The 22,310-nt window shown below is 41.2% G+C and overlaps 1 protein-coding gene across 1 annotated transcript in view; it reads left to right on the forward strand.

Annotated features, from left to right (window-relative positions):
- SETBP1 (SET binding protein 1) overlaps positions 1–19,212 on the forward strand; it is a gene marked incomplete at its 5' end in the record, with an annotated part of 253,392 nt that extends 234,180 nt beyond the window's left edge. The window contains 2 exons of the mRNA XM_084278004.1: positions 12,761–12,928; positions 18,479–19,212. Coding sequence (XP_084134130.1) covers positions 12,761–12,928; positions 18,479–19,035 — 725 coding nt within the window. The 3' untranslated portion in view covers positions 19,036–19,212. The remainder of the gene's footprint in view (positions 1–12,760; positions 12,929–18,478) is intronic.
- Positions 19,213–22,310: the final 3,098 nt, after the last annotated feature.

Below are 22,310 nucleotides of genomic sequence, written 5' to 3' on the forward strand. Positions count from 1 at the left end.
ATCAGGGCTCGATTCATTTGCCAACACGTCGTTGTCAACTGTCATTTGAGATGCCTAGGATATCCTGCCTGGCCTCCAGCTGCTCTTGCAGAAGGGCAGAGGTCTTGCCTGAAGCCCTTTATCATACCTGCCAGCCTCCCTTGGATGTTTTGAATACCTCAGGGCATTTCAAATACAACCAGGTGCCTGTATAAAGCTTTGATTCCTGGCCATGGGATGCATCATCTACATTTGATCTTCTCCATTTGAGTGGGAGGAATGTAAACCTGAGAGGTGATTTGGCCACAGAGCTTGTAGGGGGAAGATGAATCCTCTTGACCAAATCTGGGTGTCTACACTGTAAGATTGCTACATGAGTTAGATTACTCAGCTTTCTTTCTAGTCAGTGAAAGTTTATCCAGCAGATCATGGAAAGTAATTAATCCTGGACAAAAGACCCCACACTTTTTCAGATGAATCATCCACTTGAGTCTTCTGACTGTATTAATGTGATCTCTGGTGGCTGTCATGGCAGCTTAGACACATAGCTCTTGTGTAGACACCCAGGCTGCAATCACAGTTAGATGAGATCAACCCACTATACCCATAGTTATAAAAAGACAACACCATCAAGAAGGTGTAAGTACAAATACATAGATTTGTTTTCAAAGACAAAACTCAAAACACTGAATTTGATTGAGCTATTTTACCAGGCAATTGTCCCAGTAGGAGAAAACAAGGTCTAGGTGTCTTTCTACACCCAAACTGCTAAATAAAAACCCTTTATAATTCTATTCCGACCAGTATCCTAGTTCTTCTGAAAGACTCCCATGGCCAACTTGTGCAAACACATGTCTGAAACTGGGACCTATCTTTAGGTAAATCTGTGCTGGGATGTGGGGTGCACACATAAATGTTGGAAAGCCTGTGCTTGGATGTTTACTCAGGTTCATTGCTCTTCCTTAGTTTGATGGCTTGACCAAAGTCTCAGGGTCAACATTTCAGAAGATTCAGCCACTATTAATTCTTTCCTTTTGGATAATTAAGTTCTGCTCCTACAGTAAAGCAATCCTAACTAAAGTAAAGCTCTCTTTGCATCATCTTTGCTCCACCATGAGGCTCTTGCAGAGGGGATGATTAAAGGGAACATATTCCTATCCTGATACACCTTTCTGTATTTTGCCTGCCTGGTGTTCTAAAATAAGTGTATATGGCTATGAGGAGATAAGTTCATTGGTTGTTTTATTTCCAGTAAATGTGAAAGCTGAAGACAGGCTTGCAACAAAGCTGTGCAGAAAATCACTCTGGAAATTTAGACTGGCTCAGGCATAGATGTGCAGCATTCATGTTGATAGCATAACTCCAAATGTCAGCGGTTAAAAGCATTTAGGGTTTTCCCAGTATGCTCTTTATTCTGGTTCTTGTCAATCTGCTTTTCACACATGTCTGTAATAAGCGATTTCCCTCCTCCAGCTTCTTTCCAATCTATTCTTTGTCTCCTATTTCCATCTATTTCCCTATTTTATTCCACTTTGCACTCTTCACCTCTTTAACCTCTTCTTCATCAGTCAGATCCTTTCTTGTGTCTATACACCATGGAGGCAGTCTCTGACCTTATTACATGTGGTCTCTTTGCCATCCTTCTTACACTGTTATAGGAACCAGTCTCCAGCAAGAATTTTAATGAAAAACACCCGCAAGAAAGCATTTCCTTCAGAATTTTCCTTTGAAAAAAAAAAATAAATCTGAAGATTTCACACTCAAGTTCGTATCAGACCAATGATATATCACTGAGGTTTGTAATACGATACAATGAAACGGATGAGCATCAGGAAAAAATCCCAATTTCTTGATCTATCTGCTTTTTCTCAATTCACACAAGCCCTGAGCTGTTAAAATAATGCTAAACTCTCTACTGTGTTTGATTGTTTTCAAATATTTTATTTGTTTTCAGAATGCCATTAGATCTGGGCAAGAAAGTCCTTTATACCGTAGTTGAAGTTCTTTGTTGCTGAGGTTAATTGACAATAACACAATTTTACCTATGCATCTGTTTAAATAGATTTTTGTTTTCATACTGCAGTCAATTACTGTTCTTTTGAGAATGAAATGTAAAAGCATACTCCATATCTATTGATCTGAAATACAGAAAAGGAGAGAGAAGAACGATATATGCACTCCCAGAGTGTATTATTTTTCATCTCTGTTGCTGATAAAGCAAGCACTCATTTTAGTGATAAATCAGCATTAAAGTGGGATGAATGGACTCAGATATTAAAACAAAGCCAGTATGAAACATTCTAAAAATAAGATCTCCTCTGTTATAGTCTCCTAGATTGCAGGGTATGTGGGGACTTCTATTAAGTGCAGAGATTTTACTTCAAATGTATGTCATACTCGGAGTATTTCTTATTGTACGAACTGGGGCATAGCTTATTACAGATAAAGAAGAAAAATGAGATGACTAGGCTGCCCGATAGGAAGAACACTAACTTGGAAGTCAGCAGTCTTGGGTGCTCTTATTGGCTCTGTAACTTTTAGCCCATCCTCATCCCACCTGTCCCCAAGTGCCTACCATCATTGCTTAGCCGCCTTCGCTTGCATCTGCGGTGAATAGAAAGGTCAGGACCCTTCTGGGGAGTAGTACAGATGCTGCTGGACTTAAGTTAGATGGTAGGGGTGCCCACACAGTTCTTCTGCTTCTCTTTCGCTTAGCAGTATGGGTAGCTGGGCTCAAAGCAACATCCCTGATACTGTTTACTTCAGTAAAACAGAGACATCACCACAGGACTACTTAAATTGGTGTAATGCAAATATAGCATTTCAATTCGAAGGAAAAAGATGCAAGCTGCATTTGTGCATGGTAGAGTTATTGTCTTATGCTGAATACATACACAGGGAGAATGAAGCATACTGTTTCTGGAGGAACATTGTGCTGCTTTTCCACAGCGAGTGTCTATTAGTCAAACTTGTTCAGCAAGATTTTTGCTAATTATTTTGCTAACTTCTCTTAGATTTCATCACTTTTTGTGCACTGGATGTGCTTGAAAAATGACCCCATCGTTACACTAGCCCAGCCCTTGTGTCTCATTCGTTCTCCCCTTACTAGCAACTTGACTCTTCTGCCCATGCTTCATGCCAGCGCTTTCCTACCAAAGCTGTCAGTGTCCCATTTAATCTGTGATAAATACGAACTGCTCCCAACTCCATTTGCCTAGGGGATATCAGCTCTATCTGCCACATTTAAAAATGATCATCCCTGTTGTTAAGAAAAACAACAACTCAAAAACACCACCCTTGACTTTTCTCATTACTTACGGACTGAAATTTCCCCATCTGTCTTTCTCAGCTGTGTTCTTGAGAAAGAAATCCTATCTTCGTTTCCTTCCTCCCCAGTGAGCATATCCTCATCCACAATGACAGCTCATCTCAGTGTGACTACTCATTTCTAGGTAGCTCCTTGCTCCTAGCTACAGGTCTTTTCATCTGTGCCCCTCAGCATACCTAATGGCTTTTCATGCCTTAAAAAGGAGCCCTTTAGCTTGCTCTTCCACCTAACCACCCTCCCTCAAACACTTCTTTTTCATTTCACTTCTTTCAAAGATTTTAATTTTTCTCCTTCCCCTTCTGTGAGAGAATTTAGTTCTTCATCACCATGTATTAAATGATTCATTCACTGAGATTTTTCATGGGAAATTTCATTTCTTCAGCATCATCGGTCTCTGTCTGTCTCTCTTGATTCTGTCAGTCTCCAACAACTGTAAACTGCAACTTTATGCTCAACTAAAAGTTCCAGGCCCCAGGCAGGAAAAGCCTTTGACTCTTAGCCCGTTAGCAAGCCCCTTTAGCTTAAATCCCTGATCACAAAAGCCTGGGATCCTGGAGCCTTTGACTCTGAATTAGCCTTTTGAACCCTGAAGTTTTACTCTGTTAAATTTATTGATCGCTGTCACCCACATATGGCTAACATGTTCTTCTACTTTGACCAGCTTCTACTGGAAATCCTCATTTCATGTGTTCATTACTTCCTGGCATGATAAACTATGGTGGTTTCTTCCATAACATTTTCAAATCCCAGTCCTGCACTATGTGAAGGGCTGCAGGGCTGGGAAGGGCACGCAATGGGGCTGGAGGAGCTTGGGCATGAGCACACTTACAGCCCCTTTCATTACTGTCCCATAGTGCCCTGGAATATGAACTGTTCACACCAGCTCCATTTGATCCATTTCCATCTTTGAGTACCTTAAGGACTGAAGTAGCAGACACACATCACTTCATCCATCATGTCTGGAGTGGTACATCTCAGTCTGCCTGACTCAGGCCCTCTCATTTACACGTTGGCAATATGCAGCGGAGGAGGAAAGGCAATGAGAAGGCAGGTCCAAGATTCTTCCTGTACCAATACAGGGAAAAACAGTCGCAAAACAAAAACAAAAGGCAAAGCTCAAGACATCAACTCCTGGGAAGACTAATTCATAGCCTTGAAACAGACAGGAGCTTGGCCTTTAGAATCACAGATTCACGAGGTTGGAAAAGAGCTTTAAGATCATTGAGTCCAACCGTTCCTGTCCTGTGCTAAACCAGATCCCTGAGCACCTCATCTACCCTTTTTTTAAACACATCCAGGAATGGTGTCTCAACCCCCTCCCTGGGCAGCCTGTTCCAGGCCTCAACAACTTTAACTACAGTCAAACTACAGCTGATCATCCTCTTAGCTGGAGGGGCAGTGGGGACTTGGGACTCAACCTGATGATGAGCAATATGATGCTTCCTTACACTTTCCTCCTTAGCTTTAGTTCTTTCATCAGTTATCTTTCATAACACCTACAGCTACCTTGTTTTCAAAGACTGCATGTCCCTGTAGTGTGCAGGGGCTTGCAGCTCCACACAGTCCTAGGACCCACCTCCCAAAAGTGGAAGACGATCTGAAGCCTTGACAGACAACCCCACGGTTGTATATAGCAACAGCAGCTGCTCTGCTTGTCTAAGTAACGCCTTGTGAGGCTTCAGGTATGCTGCTGTTGCCACTGTGCTCCCTGTCAAGGAAACACAATTACCTTCATAAAGACGTGAAGAGGAAGACTTGTGCCACATTTCTTGAACTCAGGCGCGGAGATTCACCCAAGTAGAAAGGAATGGCAAGATGCATTTAACCTCATTAGTTTCAGTAGGGCTGACTTTGTGCAATCCATCAGTGTACAGATACATTAGGGGAACTAAACTATTTCCACATCTCATTTGCATAATGGATGGGATGTGAAATGAGTCCTATGGAAGAGAAGCGCCCTGGAGGCACTAAAGTTTATCACAATATGTAAGAGTTCTTTTAGATCATTGCATTAAATTTCCACTAACAAGATAACAAATTAATTGTCTGTATTACTGTACTAACCCAAAGCGGATAAAGTGTATGATTTCAGCAGGGAAAGGCAGCTGTTTAAGACAGCTTGGTGGTTATAGGAGGAGGCAGAAGAGATTAGTATGTCTCCCAGCATTTGCGTGCCACGATGCCAGCCCTCCTTCTGCCCCTTTAAGAAATCTGGCTTTTCTCTAATCTGATGTTGGACTTGAACTTTATTAGTGAAGTGAGGGAGAATGAGTAAATCAACTGTATCAGACAAGCCTCAGGACATCTGGAAATTGATCATTCTGCAGAAATAAGCACTCTGTGTTTATTAGCTGGGAGTTCATCACTATCGCTTCTCTTTATCCAATTCCTAAGAGATTTCAAAGCTATCATCATAGCATTAGCTCTTCTGACTGTGCTACTGCAGATAAAGATCAGAAGATCTATCTAATGATGGCTTTCTCCGTCTCCCTCTTTCTCTCTTTAAAGCTATCCTGATTTATTTCTTCTTATTTAAAAGAAGTAGGAAAATAGCAGGCATGAAATAAAGTAGTCTCCATGTCTTAAATTTTTTTGCCTGTTGGCAATGAGAGGGTTTTGGGTTTTTTTTTATTATTATTCTGCAGGAACTTGGTTTTATTCAGGGGGACACTTCCTGCAGAATAGAAAATCCCTCATAGGAAAGGTGGAATTTGAAGTTTCTAATGTGTTGGTGGGAAAAGGAGGAAGATAAAAGGATCTAAAGCCATGAAGCAGTGCTGTACATTGAAAGTGCAGTTATTTTTAAATGATAATACACGTCAAATAGAAGCAAGGGAAATGAATTCCATAAGTTAGAAAGGTAATAATATTACTTTAAGAAGAATAATTACTTTCCTTAACTACATTTATCACATAGTAATTCGGTTCTCCCTTCTGGAATATGATGCAATGACAAACTTTTGACTGATTTATTTAAAATCAGCCTTAAGAAAAGATTCACCCAGATACCAGGTTTCTTCTGGTTCTTTATTCAAAACGAAGGAGCTGTCAAAATGCAAATATTACAACTAACTTAATGTTTAGATGTGCATTCCTGTACATCTGCATTGCGTAGCTACATTGTGCAGAGACACTGGAAGATCAGTCATCTATCAAGAGTTTTCCTATAGCAATGGTCAGATGGATAAACAGTTTAAGTACAGCTGTGACTTTCCAGAAATCTATGGGGAGGATGAAATCCAATGAAATGAACTCTCTGAAGAAAAATCTCCCCTAGCAGATGCTTCGCTGAAATCCATTTTAATCAGCTGATTTTCTCTGTTTTCCAATGGCAAATTAGCATTTATCGTCTTGTCTGAACCAGCACTTGGAGTTCCACTTTGGGTGTCCATTGTGCTAGATTTACAAAGTAAAGTAGAAAAGGTGGATGTTGTCCAAGAACCTCTCTATATAAGCACAAGATGAGAGAATATAGATAAATGTAGCAAGCGGAGTGAGCATGATTTAACAGCAAAGCAAAGTCAGTTAGTTAGTCTGTTTGTACAGAGCCCAGCACAGCAGAGCTGACCACTTAACTTGAAATAATTAATAACAACAACAATAATGACTAGGCCTTGAAAATCAATGCATTAATTATCAGTCAGACCTCATAAGTTGCTTAGCCAGTGAATGAAGAGTACCAGCTCTTTATCCAAAGTATCAGGGGACACCTAAACTTTTAAGAAAAAGCCCGGTTTCGGGTCAGTGTTATGTTCCCTCACAGGCAGCCTTTCTGCCAGCCTAAACTTGACCCAGGCTTCTCTTGATTTTCTATTTACAATCATGCCATCATTCTTTTAGGTTACTGATAATATCCTTCGTGTCTGCCCTTGCATTTTGGAGCTGTCCTTTCCCTTCGCCCTTTTTCGTTAAGCAAACAATGACCGAGTTTCCCCCACCCTGCCCCAGCTTTGCTGCCTATTGCTCATTTGTGCATGCACACAGTGTTGGTGTTATCAGCACCAACGTTAAGGTATGGGTCTTTTGTGGGATGAAGAGAGCTCTAATTTGGAGGAAATGCACAAAGATCGACAGACAGGAGGTAAACGAGGTCCAAATCAGGCCATCTGTATACATCATCTCAACCTCTTTCTGGAGCAGCAGCAAAGGATAAAAATACACTGGAATCATGGATGTGAATGCATGTGTGCGTGTGTATTTTAAACTCTGAGCCCCCTGTGATGATTGATCCAAATCAATGAGCCCCCTGATAGATTTCCACTTGATTCCAAGGTGGGTTGTGCTGAGGGGTTCTCTTATGTAAGGCCTCCCCAACAGAGCATCCCAAACAAGAAGAAAAAGTCCAACAAACAGTGATGATGCTGCGCCAGCAGGTCCATCCACTCAAGGGATAGACCTCCCACTACTGCAGCATGAATCACAGCCTGGTGAGCAAGTCACTCACTAGGTTTCCAACAGTGCCTTCGAGTCTCTGCTTGTATTTCAGTATCTGTGAAGGAAACCAAATGGTTCTTCCCTATTGGCTGATCCAGGTCCATAAATTACTCATGTTCCTCGATTTAGATGAGAATTTCAGTGAGGTGAGTGATACGGGCTGAAGAAACCAAGTGCCTAAAACAAAAGACAGATGGCTGAAGCCATGATTCACTGACGATGAGCTGCAATTGGGCCATGCAGACTTTGAAGTAATTCCTTACATTTGTATCTCTTCCGTAGGGGGAGGATTTTCCTCAATGATTTGTATGACCTTGCTAAACCCAGATAGGTGGTAATTGAGCAGCAACTACTTCTTCAGAAGAAACAGAATAAAAATATTGAAAATATTGACTCACCCCAAAGGCAGTAAGCAGCACTTTGGTCTTTGACCTTTAAGCATCCTAGGGTAGTCAATAACCTGGCTGTTAGATGCTGTGCCTGCCACTGATTTTGATTTGGGAGTAGTTTAACCTTGAACCAAGATCCAAGTAACCACGGCAACAGGAAGTCGGCCTCTCCATCCAAGGAGTGGGAATCCATAAATCAAGGCCCCTAATGCAAACACTGTGTGCAGGTAGAGATTTGAGAGGATAAGTGGTTTGTGAGGGATTACCTTTGAAAAAAAAAAAAAAAAATGAATGACTGTCCCTTGATATGTTGAAGCACAGCTTCACAGAGACTTTTTTTTTTTATCAATAGAGGTCAACAGGTTACAGCTGCATGTTTTCATACAGCTCTTTATATAGGCCCTTCAGTTTAATTAGAACCAGATGTTGAATTTATGAGGTTGTTAGCATTATTATGTACCATATGCACATGCATGTATGTGTATGTGTATTGATACATACGCCCACGTATGCACATTTCTTGTGCAAAAACCAGATTCGTAAATAAATATCGTTAAGGCTCCGACTCAGTTGCTGTGGAGTCATGAAACCTCAGTTTTGCATACGTACAGTTCCACAGTCCTGTGATCCCACAGGCATAATTACCTGGTCAAACTTCCCAGATACTCTACGGACACTGCTTTATTTAACGTATAGCGCTCGTCTCAGCAACAGCTATTTTGCAGTTGGATTTTCCTCTTGATTTCAGTCTGTGACATCATGTCTCATTTATTCCACATTTCTAAGCCTTGGTATGAATAGATGAATTTTTCATGAATGTTGATAATTTTATTTTCGCAGCGCTGCTCTTGAGATGAGGGCTATATTATTGTTCTCATTTGCAATAGAGAAGCAGAGCAGAGAGATTGAAGTTGAATGGGTACAATTTGTGATGCTTAATACGTGATTTGAGGATCTGGAAGGATGTGTGGTCTAATAGGCAGAAACTCCTCTGTATATCTCCACCAAGCCATGACCTGTAAATCTCTCTTGCCTCCTGGGTATTTCTGCACTCAAACACATTCTCCTCTGTTAGGTCCCAGGCTGATAACAGGCCACAGGTCCGTCAGGACTCCTATCTCTGACTGGCCCACTCGATAGCTCCATCTTTCAGGCTTCTCTTACCAGTACAGTTCTTCTGTGCCAGAGCCTCCTGCAGATACCTTCCACAGTTTCTGAGGTAGCCCATTGGTCTCATGATATTTTGCATTCCATGTGCAACAGACAAACATAGGGACTGTTCAAGCCAGCTCCAAGATGCTGCTACAAAGAAATGTTGGTTGGTATCTGGAGGAGTTGAACACAGCCAACAGATGCAGAAGTTTGTGCAGCAGTTTAATGCTCTGCTTTGCAATCTTGATCTTCTGGGAAAGTTATTAGGGTACTTGTGGGTGCTGTGAAGGTGCAGACAGGGATAGCAGTAGGGGCACACTGCTTCAGGGGACAAAGGTCATTATCTGCTGACCTGATCTGCTGTCCAGGGAGGCTTGCTGCTGGGGCTTGGATCAGGGAAATTGTGGAGACATACCAAACCAAATCTGAATGGCAAATCAAACCAAGCAAAGGTGGTAGGAGAAACATATGAATGACCAAGCAGCTCCTGAGTAATGTCAGACATAAAAGGAAAGCAGAACAAGAGGTGGAAGTAGGTACAAGTAGCCTGAAGAACTATAGAGGCATGCAAGCTTTGGAAGTCAATGGTTGAACCTAGCAAGAGCAGAAGGGCAACAGGAAATGTTTCTACATAAGTATCAAAACGAAGCCCAGGGAAAATGTGGGCCTACTGCTGAATGGAGCAGTGACCTGGTGGCAAAAGACAACAAAACTCCCCAATGTACTCATTGTCTTATTTGCTTCAGTCTTTACTGGTAAAAGTGGACTTCAAGAACCCCCTGAGACTGGTGAGGAAAGGAAACTTAGTCTTGGAGTAGGATCTGGGTAGGGAACAGTTAAACAAACTGGACACACATAAATTCATAGGATTTGACATGATGCACCCAACAGTGTGGAGGGAGCTGGCTGGTGTCATTTTGACACCACTCTTGGTTATTTTTGAAAAGTTACAGTGATTGGAAAAGGATCCTGAGGACTAGAAGAGAGCAACTGTCAGTCCAATAAGGGCAAGAAGGAGGACCCAGAGACCAACAGGCTGGCTACCTGGGAAGGTGATGAGAGAAATAATCCTGGAGAGTGTTTACAAACATACAACGGACAAGAAGGTGATTGGGTGTAGTTGGTGTAGATTTATGAAGGCAAAATTCATGCCTGGTAAACCCAATGTTTCTTACCTCAACTTCGGCAAGACTTTCAACACTGTCTCCTATAACCTCCTTCTGCATAGACTGATGAAATACAGACATGTACATTGAGATGAACTGAAAACTGGCTGAATTTCAGGCTCAAAGAGGTGTGGCCACTGGCACAAAGTCTAGCCAGAGGTCAGTCGCTAATAGTGCACCCAAGATATTGATACTGGAGCCAGAACTTTTTAACATGTTAATTAATGACCTGATTTGTGGGATAGAGCTCACCTTGAGCAAATTTGGAGAAGATACAAAGGCTGATATGCTAGAAATTCTTGCTGGTATCCAGAGAGACCTGAACAGGCTGGAGAAATGGGCTGACAGGAACCTCATGAAGTTCAACTAGTGCTAGTTCGAAGTCCAGTATCTGGGGAGGAACCAACCAGTACCTGTTGGAGACTGATCAGTTGGAAAGAAACCTGACAGAGAAGGTCCTGGAGTTGAGGTCCTGGTGGACACCAAGTTGACCATGATCCAACAATGTGCATTTGCAGCAAAGATGGCCAACTGCCTTCCGGGCTGCATTAGAAGCAATGTCAGCCAGTTGAGAGAAGTGTTCTTTACCATTTATTCAGTGCTGACGAGGTCTTACCTGGAGTGCTGTGTCCAGTCCTGAACCCTTCAGTACAATAGAGACAGGGAAATGTGGGAGAAAGTCCAATGAAAAGCCACAACGATGACTGAGAGTCTGGAGCATCTCTGTTGTGAGGAAAGGCAGAAACATCTGAGACTGTTCAGCCTGGAAAACACTTAAAGGGATCTTATCCGTGTGTACAAATGTCTGATGGGGAAGAGTAAAGAAGATGGAGCTAGACTTTCCATGGTGCCCAGTAGCAGGACAAGAGGCAGTGAACACAAAATTAAACACAGAAGGTTCTCTCTGAACATCACAAAGCACATTTTTACTGTGGGAATGACTGGACACTTGAACAGGTCACTAAGAGATGTTGTGGAGTTTACCTTCCTGGAGATATTTGAAACCTGGCCAGACAGGTTTCAACCTACTTCTTGAGCAGGGTGTGATGGCCTAAATTATTTCAAGAAATGCCTTCCAATCTCAGTAACTTTTGAATCATTATGTAATTGAATTGCCAGAAGCAAATGCATTTTATCTGAGGCCTACATTCAGGTTGAGATTTAAAAAGAGAAGGAATTTATCAAATATTACCTCTGAGAAGTGAATGACTGTACTGCCTATGTTGAAGCCAAACATCACAGAGACTGAGAGAGGTTTTCATAAGTTGGCAAAGATACAATACAAAGTCCTCACCCTCGCCAACTTTTACTGTGGTCTCATGAAGGCAGGGCTACTGGGTTTTTATAAAGCAGCAACTACTATGAGTTTTCTAAAATGGGCAGAAAACCTCCTAGCCTTATTATGAAAAGTGACTGAGGCATTTTAGTTGCATTTCTGCTTTGTAAATCCATATACTTATAAATACATATGCAATATATATACACACACACATGAACTCATAGAAATCTTACATATAAATGGGTGGATACACATTCAGGTGTGATAGGCACATACCTAATATGTAAAATTTTGATCCCAGCTGTTTAAATTTGACACATTTTCAAGCAAAAAAAATGCGTTTGAATCATAAGGGATTTTGAGAAACATTGCTAAAGGAGGAAATTTCATTTTCTATGGAATATTTGACCTCTGTGATATATTTCTACCACTCATTTCTTCTGCATTGTAAAGTAGAAAAATGCATGAAAAAGTGCTGAAGTGTTTGGTTGGTTTTTTAACTCCCACTTCTTTGACAAGTTGTAAAGTACATTTTCATTAGGGAGGGAATTCCTAAAAAAATAAGTGTTAAGTGTAATGTGCTTTAGACAGAGAATTACATGTTAATGCAGTTGGTGATGCCTGCTCCTTAGTCGGATGAAACACCCACTGAGTCAAGTCACTACAGAAGTATGTGTGTTTGGAGACTAAACCATCCAGGGACTGGCAAATAGGCAATCCCACCAAACAGAGATGTGAAACATGTTTGTTCTTTATGCACATATCAGAGTGTGTGTTTGCTTGCAGAAGAAGATGTAATAACACAGAAATATTACATTGGTTTACTGTTGTTTACAGACGTGGTGCATCCTCAAGCAAAATTATCAAAAGCAAATAACAGTGATGATCCTTGCAGGTATCAAGAGCATATTACAGGCACATACACAGGGAAATGTGTTGGCGTGGGAAGGACAGCAAATGACTACACTCTTCCAGATATTCCCTAGATAAGTGGCATTATCGGTACTCATCCAATTCTTACTTCCTTCCCCAGGAATTGCAGGTCCCCACTTAAAAGCAGACCAGACTTCACTTCATGGTAAAATGGAAAGTTCTGCCTGTAACATGATGACCAGAAGGAAGCCAGCAGCTGTTGACAGTGTTGCAATGCCAACTCCAGTATTATCTCTCCTACCTTCATCATCAGCAACATCCGAAGCAGGTAAGCTTGTTTCCCTCCATCCCCTCTATTTCTTCCCCATCTTTTCCCTTCTGGCACAGCGCTGAGCCAATATGTGCTTGTGCTGCTCTTCCTGATTGGAGAAGTAGCTGCAAATGTGCATATCTAATGTGATAATCAGGCTGTAATTTTTCTAACACTTTCATATCATGATCATATCTTGGCATATCAAATCTATTTCGTTCACATACCACCGCTTGTGCAGAGATGAAGACGCAAGCGGCACCAGCCCGTATGGTCTAGCAGGGGACTTTCAAGCAAGACTCTTGGGTTCCTTTCTCAGCCCTGTTGTTCATTTATTTGAATGTTCTCATCCCCGTAGCATGAACACGCCGAATACACAGTGAATAGGCAAGGAGCAGCTGAGATTTCTTTCTGCATACTCCAGTGATTTTAGCATAATATTCTGTCTTGCAAATGTGAAATTGTTTGGGGCAATGAACAGTGATTTAAAATATATCAGAATAAATAAGTCAGAATAGCATGTTTTTCAATCAACTTTTATTTTGTGCTTCTATTTTGAATCAGATCAGAAAGATGATAGCTTTATACAGTCAGAAATTGAGCCAAATCACTCAGGCATCATCATGCCTTTTCTTGGGCATGGATAGAGAAGTTAATCTTGCATTGTGTCTTAATTTCCAGTGAATGGGGAAGCCACAGTACATTACCCTACATGCAGCCATTAGGAGTTTCATACTCTTATCAAACCTTTGATTCCACATTCACAAAAAATGTATTCCTATCACTGAGTTATGGAATGATTACATATTTAATTATGAAATTGAAAGTGCTATTTCAGTGCGCTTCTTTCAATTTTTCTCTCATTTCCTGAAGAAATAGTGAAAACAAGCAATCCATGCCGTAAAGTAGCCTCTATAAAGATACATTTTTTTATATTCAAAAAACAGAATTCTCTCTTTGGTGTTTAATACTTTCCTATGTTTAATACTTTCCTATATATAAACCGAGGACAGATTTTTAATGCAGCGGAGAATGAAAGCTCACAAATATTTTATGATCAGTTTCAAGATGAAAGTGTATGCTTGACTGCATAGTTCATTCTTTCCTTTTCAGAAGTCTAATTAAATTGTTGGTTTATCTGTAGCCCAGATGTTGAAATAATTTAGTTGAAAACTGAAAGAAACTGTGTTAATGGGAAAACAGGACAGTGCTACGGGTTTCCTGTAATTAATAGGGAGCTCTTTGAAAACTCCTCCGTTTAAACCAAGTCGACAAACTGAGCCCAGCTGTTGAGCAAACAGTTTTCTCTGTGCCATGTTCTTGCAAGAGGCCTCGGGCAACTCCGAACGGATGGAGAATGACAGGCAGTCATGCTGCAGACATAACAAAACCATCCACAATAAAGTTAGGGAGCCGATGGAGAACTTGCAAAGGATCTGACTTGTCCGGGTTCACCTTCTCATTCAACACCACCCTGCTGCAGTGGGTCCTCCAGCCTGCTTTAAGCTACCCATGAAAATGTATATTTTCGGTAGAGATTTCTCTCTGCCTCAGAAGCTATTTCCAGCTTCATATCAATCCTCCTTAACTTCCCAGCATGGCCTGCGGCTGTTTCAATTTGTCTCTGTCTGTGAGAAGGAGCCTCACTGCCTCTGCGTACCCCAGGGAGGAGAGAAACGCTGGACCTCCATGGGCTTTGTATTAAATGTGTAAAGCTGATTTTTAAGACTTGACACTGGCCCTTGTTTGTTTGGGGCAGCTGGGTGAGGCTGTTTGCAGAGTGGGAGAATGATGAAGGAAAAGTACTCAAGCTGCATCGAGCATATCCAGTTTCTTGTCACTTTGGGCTGGATTGTGACAAATATTTTCGTGCCTCCTGGGGAGGTGTAGGGAGGTAACTGTGCCCTGGCAGGAAAGTGCCCTCCACCTGCACCCCCAGCACCCGGAGGTTGCCGCTGTCTTGTATTATCTCTGTGAGAGCATATTTCACATTCCCTTTTTCATACACCTCCATGCAGACACGGTGTGGCTCTTCCCCATCTCTTCACCCCTTTTTAGATGAATTCCACCGGATAGAGCAAGACAAAAGTCTTCCTCCAAATGGGAGAGTTCCACATGCGAACAGCAATGTGTGTGCAGGAAGAGAACAGAACAACAAAGACTGTGAAAACATTGCAGACCAACCTGGACCCAGTGTTGGGCAGGGTCTGTCTGGATAAAATGAAAAAGATTAGTACTTTAGCTTTGGTTTTCAGCAGAGCTGTATATCACATGGCAATACAGCAAAATATTTTATATCAAAGATTGTTCACCAAGAGCTTCCAGATGAGTTGATAACACCTAATGGCTCTCACTTCAATAGTGGTTTATTTTGGCAGATCTCCCTGATATTTTGTCATATGCACACCTCATCAACTCTTCCCCCTGCAGACACATCAGACTTTTTCCTCATAGTCTCCTTACACCAAATGTAGAATCAGATGTCCCTGCCTCTTAATAGTCAAAATAATACTTGGTTTCCTAATATCTCCTTTAAAAAGCCTGACCTGAGAGCATATTAGTTATTCAGTGCGTACATCCTGACTATTGGCAGACTGTGTAACACAACTCAAATGCTTTCTAAAGCTTGCAAGTTCAGATGCTTGCTAGGTAGAACAGCAAAAGCAGTATCAGTAATTTCTAACAAGCTTCCTGAGAAAGTCATAAACACCCTAAAGCAGTTACAAAAGGAAAAGTTTTGCAGAAAGCCAGAATAGAACAACGTAGATACTTTTTTTTTTTTTTTTCCTAAATGAGAAAATGAGTTTCGGTCCACAAGGAAACAGTCAGCTTGCAAAATTTTAGGGGTGCAAAAAGGGTATCTAAACAACACAAAGGAAGACAATGTGAGATGGTGTTCAGCTTGCAAATGTACAAATAGGTGTAGATATCTACCGATAGCTGTGTGCATATCAGTTAATTTTGGAAAAATAGGCAATATGGCAGAAAGTAGGTGCCTAGCTTTGCTCCACTCAGGCACTATCTACTCACCATTGTGCTCCAATCAGATTTCTAAGCCTGGATGTCTCAGACCTCTGGGATGCCAGGTTTGGGGGGATGGACAGGCTGCCTGCACCTTCCTTATCCAATATCAGGGTGTCAGAAGGATGGCCACGGTCATCTTAAATTGCACTGAGTTCCCGTTTTAGAAACAGAGGTCAACCTGTATTATACAGATCAGATCTCCATTGACTGTGATGGGGTGATGATTCTGAGCTGCAGGAATGACTGAATACTGATTAATCTTAGTAAAGACATAAAATCTTTGCCGATATTTGGTTAATGCTTTATTTCAAGTTTATTTCCTGTCATTTGGCTTACGTTCTTTCCAATGAAAGATGAGAGTAATGCCAAATCTCCCAGTTTCACCATGAACCTTGCATTTTTTCCTGTATTTTTGATAAAATCCCCATTTTCAAGATTTTCTTCATCAAATGAAAAAATCTACCCTTATTTTCTGGGAAGAAAATTGCAATTAAAAAGAGAAAATCTTTTAAACTGTGCCCTCACAATATCAATAAAAGGCAAAAGGTGGACAGCAAATACAAAGAGTGTGTAAAATGTTTGACTTCTTAAATCCTCTGACCTGAAGCTACTCTCAGGATCTAGGAGGGACTCAAAGGAGGCGAATGCTTAGGGCTGGAAATGTTGGGACTATGTATGTCAATCACCAGTGAGGCCAGATGAGAGCAATCATTTTGTGTGACAGGGATCTAACCTTTTTTTGATCAGATGACTGAGAAATAGCTCGCTGCCATTTGCCCTTAGGGCTCTTGCACTTTTTAAGGGTGACCTACTTGAGAGGAATTTTGTGCAACTAATTAGCTTCTCCAGAGCAACTTGGATATTTCATTTCCTTTCTCTTTTTCTTTGGTACCAAACTGACTGCATTCCTCTTTCCTTTTGTCCTCTGTGAATCACAAACTGCAAGTGGGTTTTATTTTTCTTTTTGGTGTGGGGAGTGGGTTACATATGGAAAATGTATTTTGTTTTGTAATTAATGAAAACCAGACTTTGGGAAGTTGGCCATCCAGGTCTTTATTTATAAGAGAGCATATGTCTGTGTTTTGTTTATGACTCACTCCTACTTCTTGCATTGTAACTTGGGTTTGTTTACGCAAGCTCTTCACTGAATCCAAGCAACATGGTGGTATAAGAGCCAATAATTTATGTTCTCCAAGAGGGGAGGCCAGTGAGTGAGGTTTGTGTGCTGAATCTGTCATAGCCGATAGCGAGCAGGAGGAGATTCTACCACTTGAACGCTTCTGGTTATCTGCAGAAAAATGCTACAATAGCAACTTTATTTAAACTACTGCTAGAAGATTAGCCTGTTAGCCATGAAGGGAGTGATAACCCCCAAATGAACCTTTCTCGAAATCTTGGCTGCTCTGGAAACTTCAAGGATTTCAAACCCAAATGACTGCTTGACAGTCAGGTGTAAATTAAGTTTGCAAGTAGATGTGGGCTGAGGTTAATTTAGTGGGATGTTTTATTCCTCACTGAAAAGAAATTCTGAACTCCATCATTTCTTTTCCAGCAGCGCAGAACAGATAGGAGCAAAAGAGAGAACCAGCTATTGCAATAGCAGAATTAATGCATTCTGTTTCTCTCACAAAGGGGTAGTTACTTTTAATCTGTGTGTAAATCCTGAGCTCTGAACAGATGCCACGTTCAGTAACGGACAAGGAGACGATTTAGAAAAACAAGCAAGGTCTCATTTCCTAAGCAAGGACCAGGAGCCAAGAAATGCTGGGTACTCTTCCCAGCTCTGACAATGACTCACAACGTGACCTTGGTAAGAGACTTAACTACTTTGGACTTCATTCAGATCTGAAGTATGTGATCTGAAGCAGGAGTAAACTTGCTTCAGGGACCAATAAAATCAATTATATGACTGAGTAGCTTCAGGTAGTATCTGAGCAGAAGATGATAGTAATGCAACCCATGCAAGAAGAATGTATTTGCCACAGGTGACGTAACCCACACAGCTTGTCTGTGTCCACTAGTTTCAGTAACAAACACTTCTCATACAAGTTGGCATCCACAGCAAGAATTAAAGGGTGGGGTGAAGACACTGGGTGTAGATGTTTGGGGCATAGAGAGTTTAGTACTTACTGTGGGCCAGCATGACAGCTATGCTAAGCAGCCCTTCCTTCCCTCTCACTAAATGTTTAGAAATGAGAATGAAGCAAACCTGTGGTAAAATATTGCCATGGAAGGGCTGTGTTGCTTTAGAAAAGGGGAGAGATGGAGAGAAAGCTCTGAAGACTGCTTAATAGTAAAAACTGTTTTCATCTGGGACAGTAAAAAAGGATGTGCAAGCAGTTCTTCTGGGACTGTAATAAATAACCTTTTTACACTTTTTTTAGTTGCAATTCTATGCATAGTCTTTTCTCAGAGTCACCGCTTCTTCAGCAGTCTTATTCAAGTTACTGGGCTTAAAAGCATCGTGGCAATGAAACCAGGCAAAGGAGAGATTCCATCACCGTTGTTTGACTTACCCCTCCTTCCCTCTTTGTCTCCCAACAGCCAGCCCACCACTGAAAAAAAGGTTCAAGCGCCGTGAAATTGAAGCAATCCAGTGCGAGGTGCGCAAGATGTGCAACTACACCAAGATCCTGTCCACCAAGAAGAACCTGGATCACGTGAACAAGATCTTAAAAGCCAAGCGGCTGCAGAGACAATCAAAGACAGGCAATAACTTCGTCAAGAAGCGGAGGGGGCGTCCTCGGAAGCAACCCCTTTCCTTTGATGAAGACTCCAGAGACCAAATGCCCGTTCTGGAAAAATGCATCGACCTTCCCAGCAAAAGAGGTCAGAGATCGACACTCAACCCTTTGATATTGGAGCAAGCAGCAACTCAAGATACAATCATGGCCACCATTGAGGCTGTCATACACATGGCTAGAGAGACGCCACCTCCTCCGCCTCCTCTTCCTCCTCCCCCTCCTCCGCCCCCTCTCCCTCCACCCCGGACGCCCCGGGTTGGGAAGAGGAAAAGCAAGTCCCCTCAGGAGGAAGAGGAGGATGTGAAGGTAAAGCGGCACCGGAAGGGCAGAGGGAGTGAAAGCGAAGGCCTTCCCTAAGGCATCGCTTGGATGTTAGGTGCCAGTAGCGGGGCACGCCAGGACTGAGGGACTTGAGGTGCGCTTTCCGCTTCATCCCTGGGGCAACACCAGACTCACTCATCCCTGTGGCAGCCAGAACCTGTCACAGAGAGCTGTGCCATCCAGGGTTTGCATCTTCCTCTTCATTGCTTTGGCCCTAACCCCTCAGGAAAGAGGAGGAAAGGGTACGGGAAAGGTGGGGGGTAAAGGGGGGGTGGGGGGGTATGTGTCAATTGGGGATAATGTCTACTTTACAGAGTTTCCAAAACTAATCAGCATCTCAGCATTGCTGTTCTCATACCATACTGGAGTGAGAGTTTGTCCTCGCAGAGAGCTGAATGTTGTCACTAAGGCTGCTCGCCAGACTCACGATTCTGTTTGGCAGGCCAGGTGATACTAAGAGTAACCATAACCATAGTAGAAATCACTGTAAAAAAATAAAAAAAAAAAACAAACAAAAAAACCCAACAAAAACCACCAGAAAAAAAAAAGAAAAAAAGAAAAAAATTACAAAAAAAAAAGACAACAAAAATAGTGTAATTTTCTCAACTGTGATTTTGGTTATAATCTGTTTGAATCTTTTTTTTTTTTTTTTTTTTTCCAGTTTTATATACCTACCAGGCTTTGGGGCAGTGTAACCCAGAATGCCTGACTCCTGCTAGAACTATGTATTTCTTTATCATTTACTTGCCTAGTTACAACTAGCAGCAATATAGGCAATAGGAAAGTAGAGCCTTACACACGTGCACACTCATTCCGAGTGGTATCCCAAGGAACGACCGAATATCACAGCATTTAAAATAAGGTGTACGTGAATATTCCGTTACAATAGCATGTTTCTATGAAGCAACTTGGCATTTTCAATGGCATGTGAGAAAGGGGTCATCCCACAACCAAGTTGTTAAGTTGTTTTGATGCTCGGTACATATGAGTAGAGAACAGCAAGACACTTCTGGGGAATGGAGTTATAGTCAACATGGACAAAATCACCAAAAGAAAAAAAATAGAAGAAAAAAAAAAGAAAAAAACAGTAAAAGAGAAAAAATAGATCAGAAAAAAATAGAATAAACAGGGCCAAAAACTTATCAGTTCTTACCACCTGCAATTCCCAGTGAAATTGATGGGAAACCCAGGATCCAAATTATTTGCATTGGGCAGTAAATGCCTTGATATGTTCTTTTAAAGAAAATAGACAAAGTAGATTGTTTTGAAAAAAAAATAGAGAACAATACCCTATGGAAAATAGGTTCTTTCTTGGCAATTATTTCTTTTAAAAAAAAAAGGAATAAGTGTTCTTATAGGAAAATAAAAAAATAAAAATGTTCAAAGGGTATCACCACTGCAATTGTATTAATGCCACTTTGGACATGTTCTCCAAGTTGTGGTTGCCTTAATAAACTAAAAAAAAAATCTTTTTTTTTTTTTTTGTACATAATGTAATTATAAAGCTCTCAGTCTGCATGGATGCAAACTGTGTGTGACAAATCGTCTCTTTAAATGGTCGGTTCAAATTGTACATTTCTCATTGGAGTTGTACGTTAGCCATTGATTTAACTTGGGTAAAATACCCAAGCTCCATTTCTACAGCCCAACTAAAATGTTTAACTAAAACAAAGACTTAACATGAAGCTGTTCCATTGCAGTAACAGTGCTTTACAAAAAAGAAAAAAAAAAAAAGAAAAAAAAGTCAGTTAAAATTTGAAATAGGTACTTTCAAATGTATTTAATTCCTTTCTAAAGTCCTTCAGTACCTGGCATGGAAAGATGGATATTAAAATAGGAATGGGGGGAGGGAAAATGCCAGCGAATTGAATGGGGATTGGAATTATTTAATGATTCACAAGCCAACTGATATTCCCTTTTTTGCGAAATCTTTCAGCTGGCTAATTGCCACGGAAACTTCAAATAGCACGACACTAAAAGAAGACAAAACAATGAAACAACAAACCCAATGAAAAAAATCTCCACAAAAAAACAAATATTGTTTCTATTCTGTTATTTATTTACAAAAATCATATCAAGACTATGGTGTTAAAGGGACACTGTAAACATACAGCGCATTATTTTTAGAGACTGATTTTTCTTCTGTGATAGCACCTTAGCTTATTAAAACTGAGTGCATTTGGGGTTTGTATTGAGTTAAGGGGATATATTGGCTGATAAAGGGGATATTTTTATGATTTTTTTTTAAAGGCTGGAACAAATCTTGAGATCCCATGTGCTTAAAACTGATAAGAGGGATCAAAGAATTTTGTTTCCATTTTTTTTTTGCATCATTCAACATACTCATTTACGCTTTTGGTTTTCCAATTAATGCAGCTTAGAAATAAAGAGGCCAGTTGCTCGTTCTGTTACAACCAATTTTGCTTTTCAGTTTCTCTTGAATTAGCACAGTGTTACGGGCCGAAGTTGTAGGCCTGCAGAAAAATGCTTGAGCCTCCTCAAGCTTCTTTCTTCTTCCTTAAAAAGCATTGGACTGAGGTTTAGTTGATTCAGAAATCTTTTTTTTTTCCATCTCTTCTTTGGGCCTGAAAGTAGGTGACAGTGTCGCTTAAAATGAAAGAAAAACTGGAAGCTTGGTATTCCAGGTAGCCCACCAGCTGAAACTAAGCCAGACAATAACTTTGGTTTTATCTTCAGTGATCTCTTCATTAACATTGAAGGACACTTCAATGTATAATGAGCAGAGCAAAGGTCTTAAAGGACCAAATTCTCTCACTGGATGACCACCATGGCTTGGAGATGCGTTGGCCCTTACAGAGTGCTGCTAAGGGCTGTAAGTGGGCTAGAGTTTTCTGGATGTTCTGGGATGCAAAATTCCCAGGGAAAGGTCACTGAATGGCTGCTGCCTCCCATGTTCCTGTGCTTTGGGAAAAAATGCTCTTATCCTTTCAAAAAGTACTATACAAAATGCTGCTAGAGGCATATGGCTTAAGGAGAAGGTCCGCTCAGAAGCTACAACCCCATATACCCTCCACTGAGTAAAAAAAAAGAAATTAAAGATGTCCTTTTGGTCCTTGAGAAAATAAGGGTAGCATTTACGACTCGATAGCTGCAAGCTGTCAGTGCAGGCTTCATCCAGACACCCAAGGTTTGTGTTTTTCTCGGTGAGAAGGTGCTGGTGGAAGCATGCTGCTGCAGTACAGCCTTGGCTGTTTGTCCAAACAACAGCCTGGTGCAGCTGGTCCTGGCTGGCAGGAAGATTAGCTCGTTAATTTGTATGAAAGCAGGCTGAAAATACTGTTAGATGGCAC

This window comes from Gallinula chloropus (genome assembly GCF_964237585.1).
Source record: "Gallinula chloropus genome assembly, chromosome: Z".
Taxonomy (NCBI): Eukaryota; Metazoa; Chordata; class Aves; order Gruiformes; family Rallidae; genus Gallinula; species Gallinula chloropus.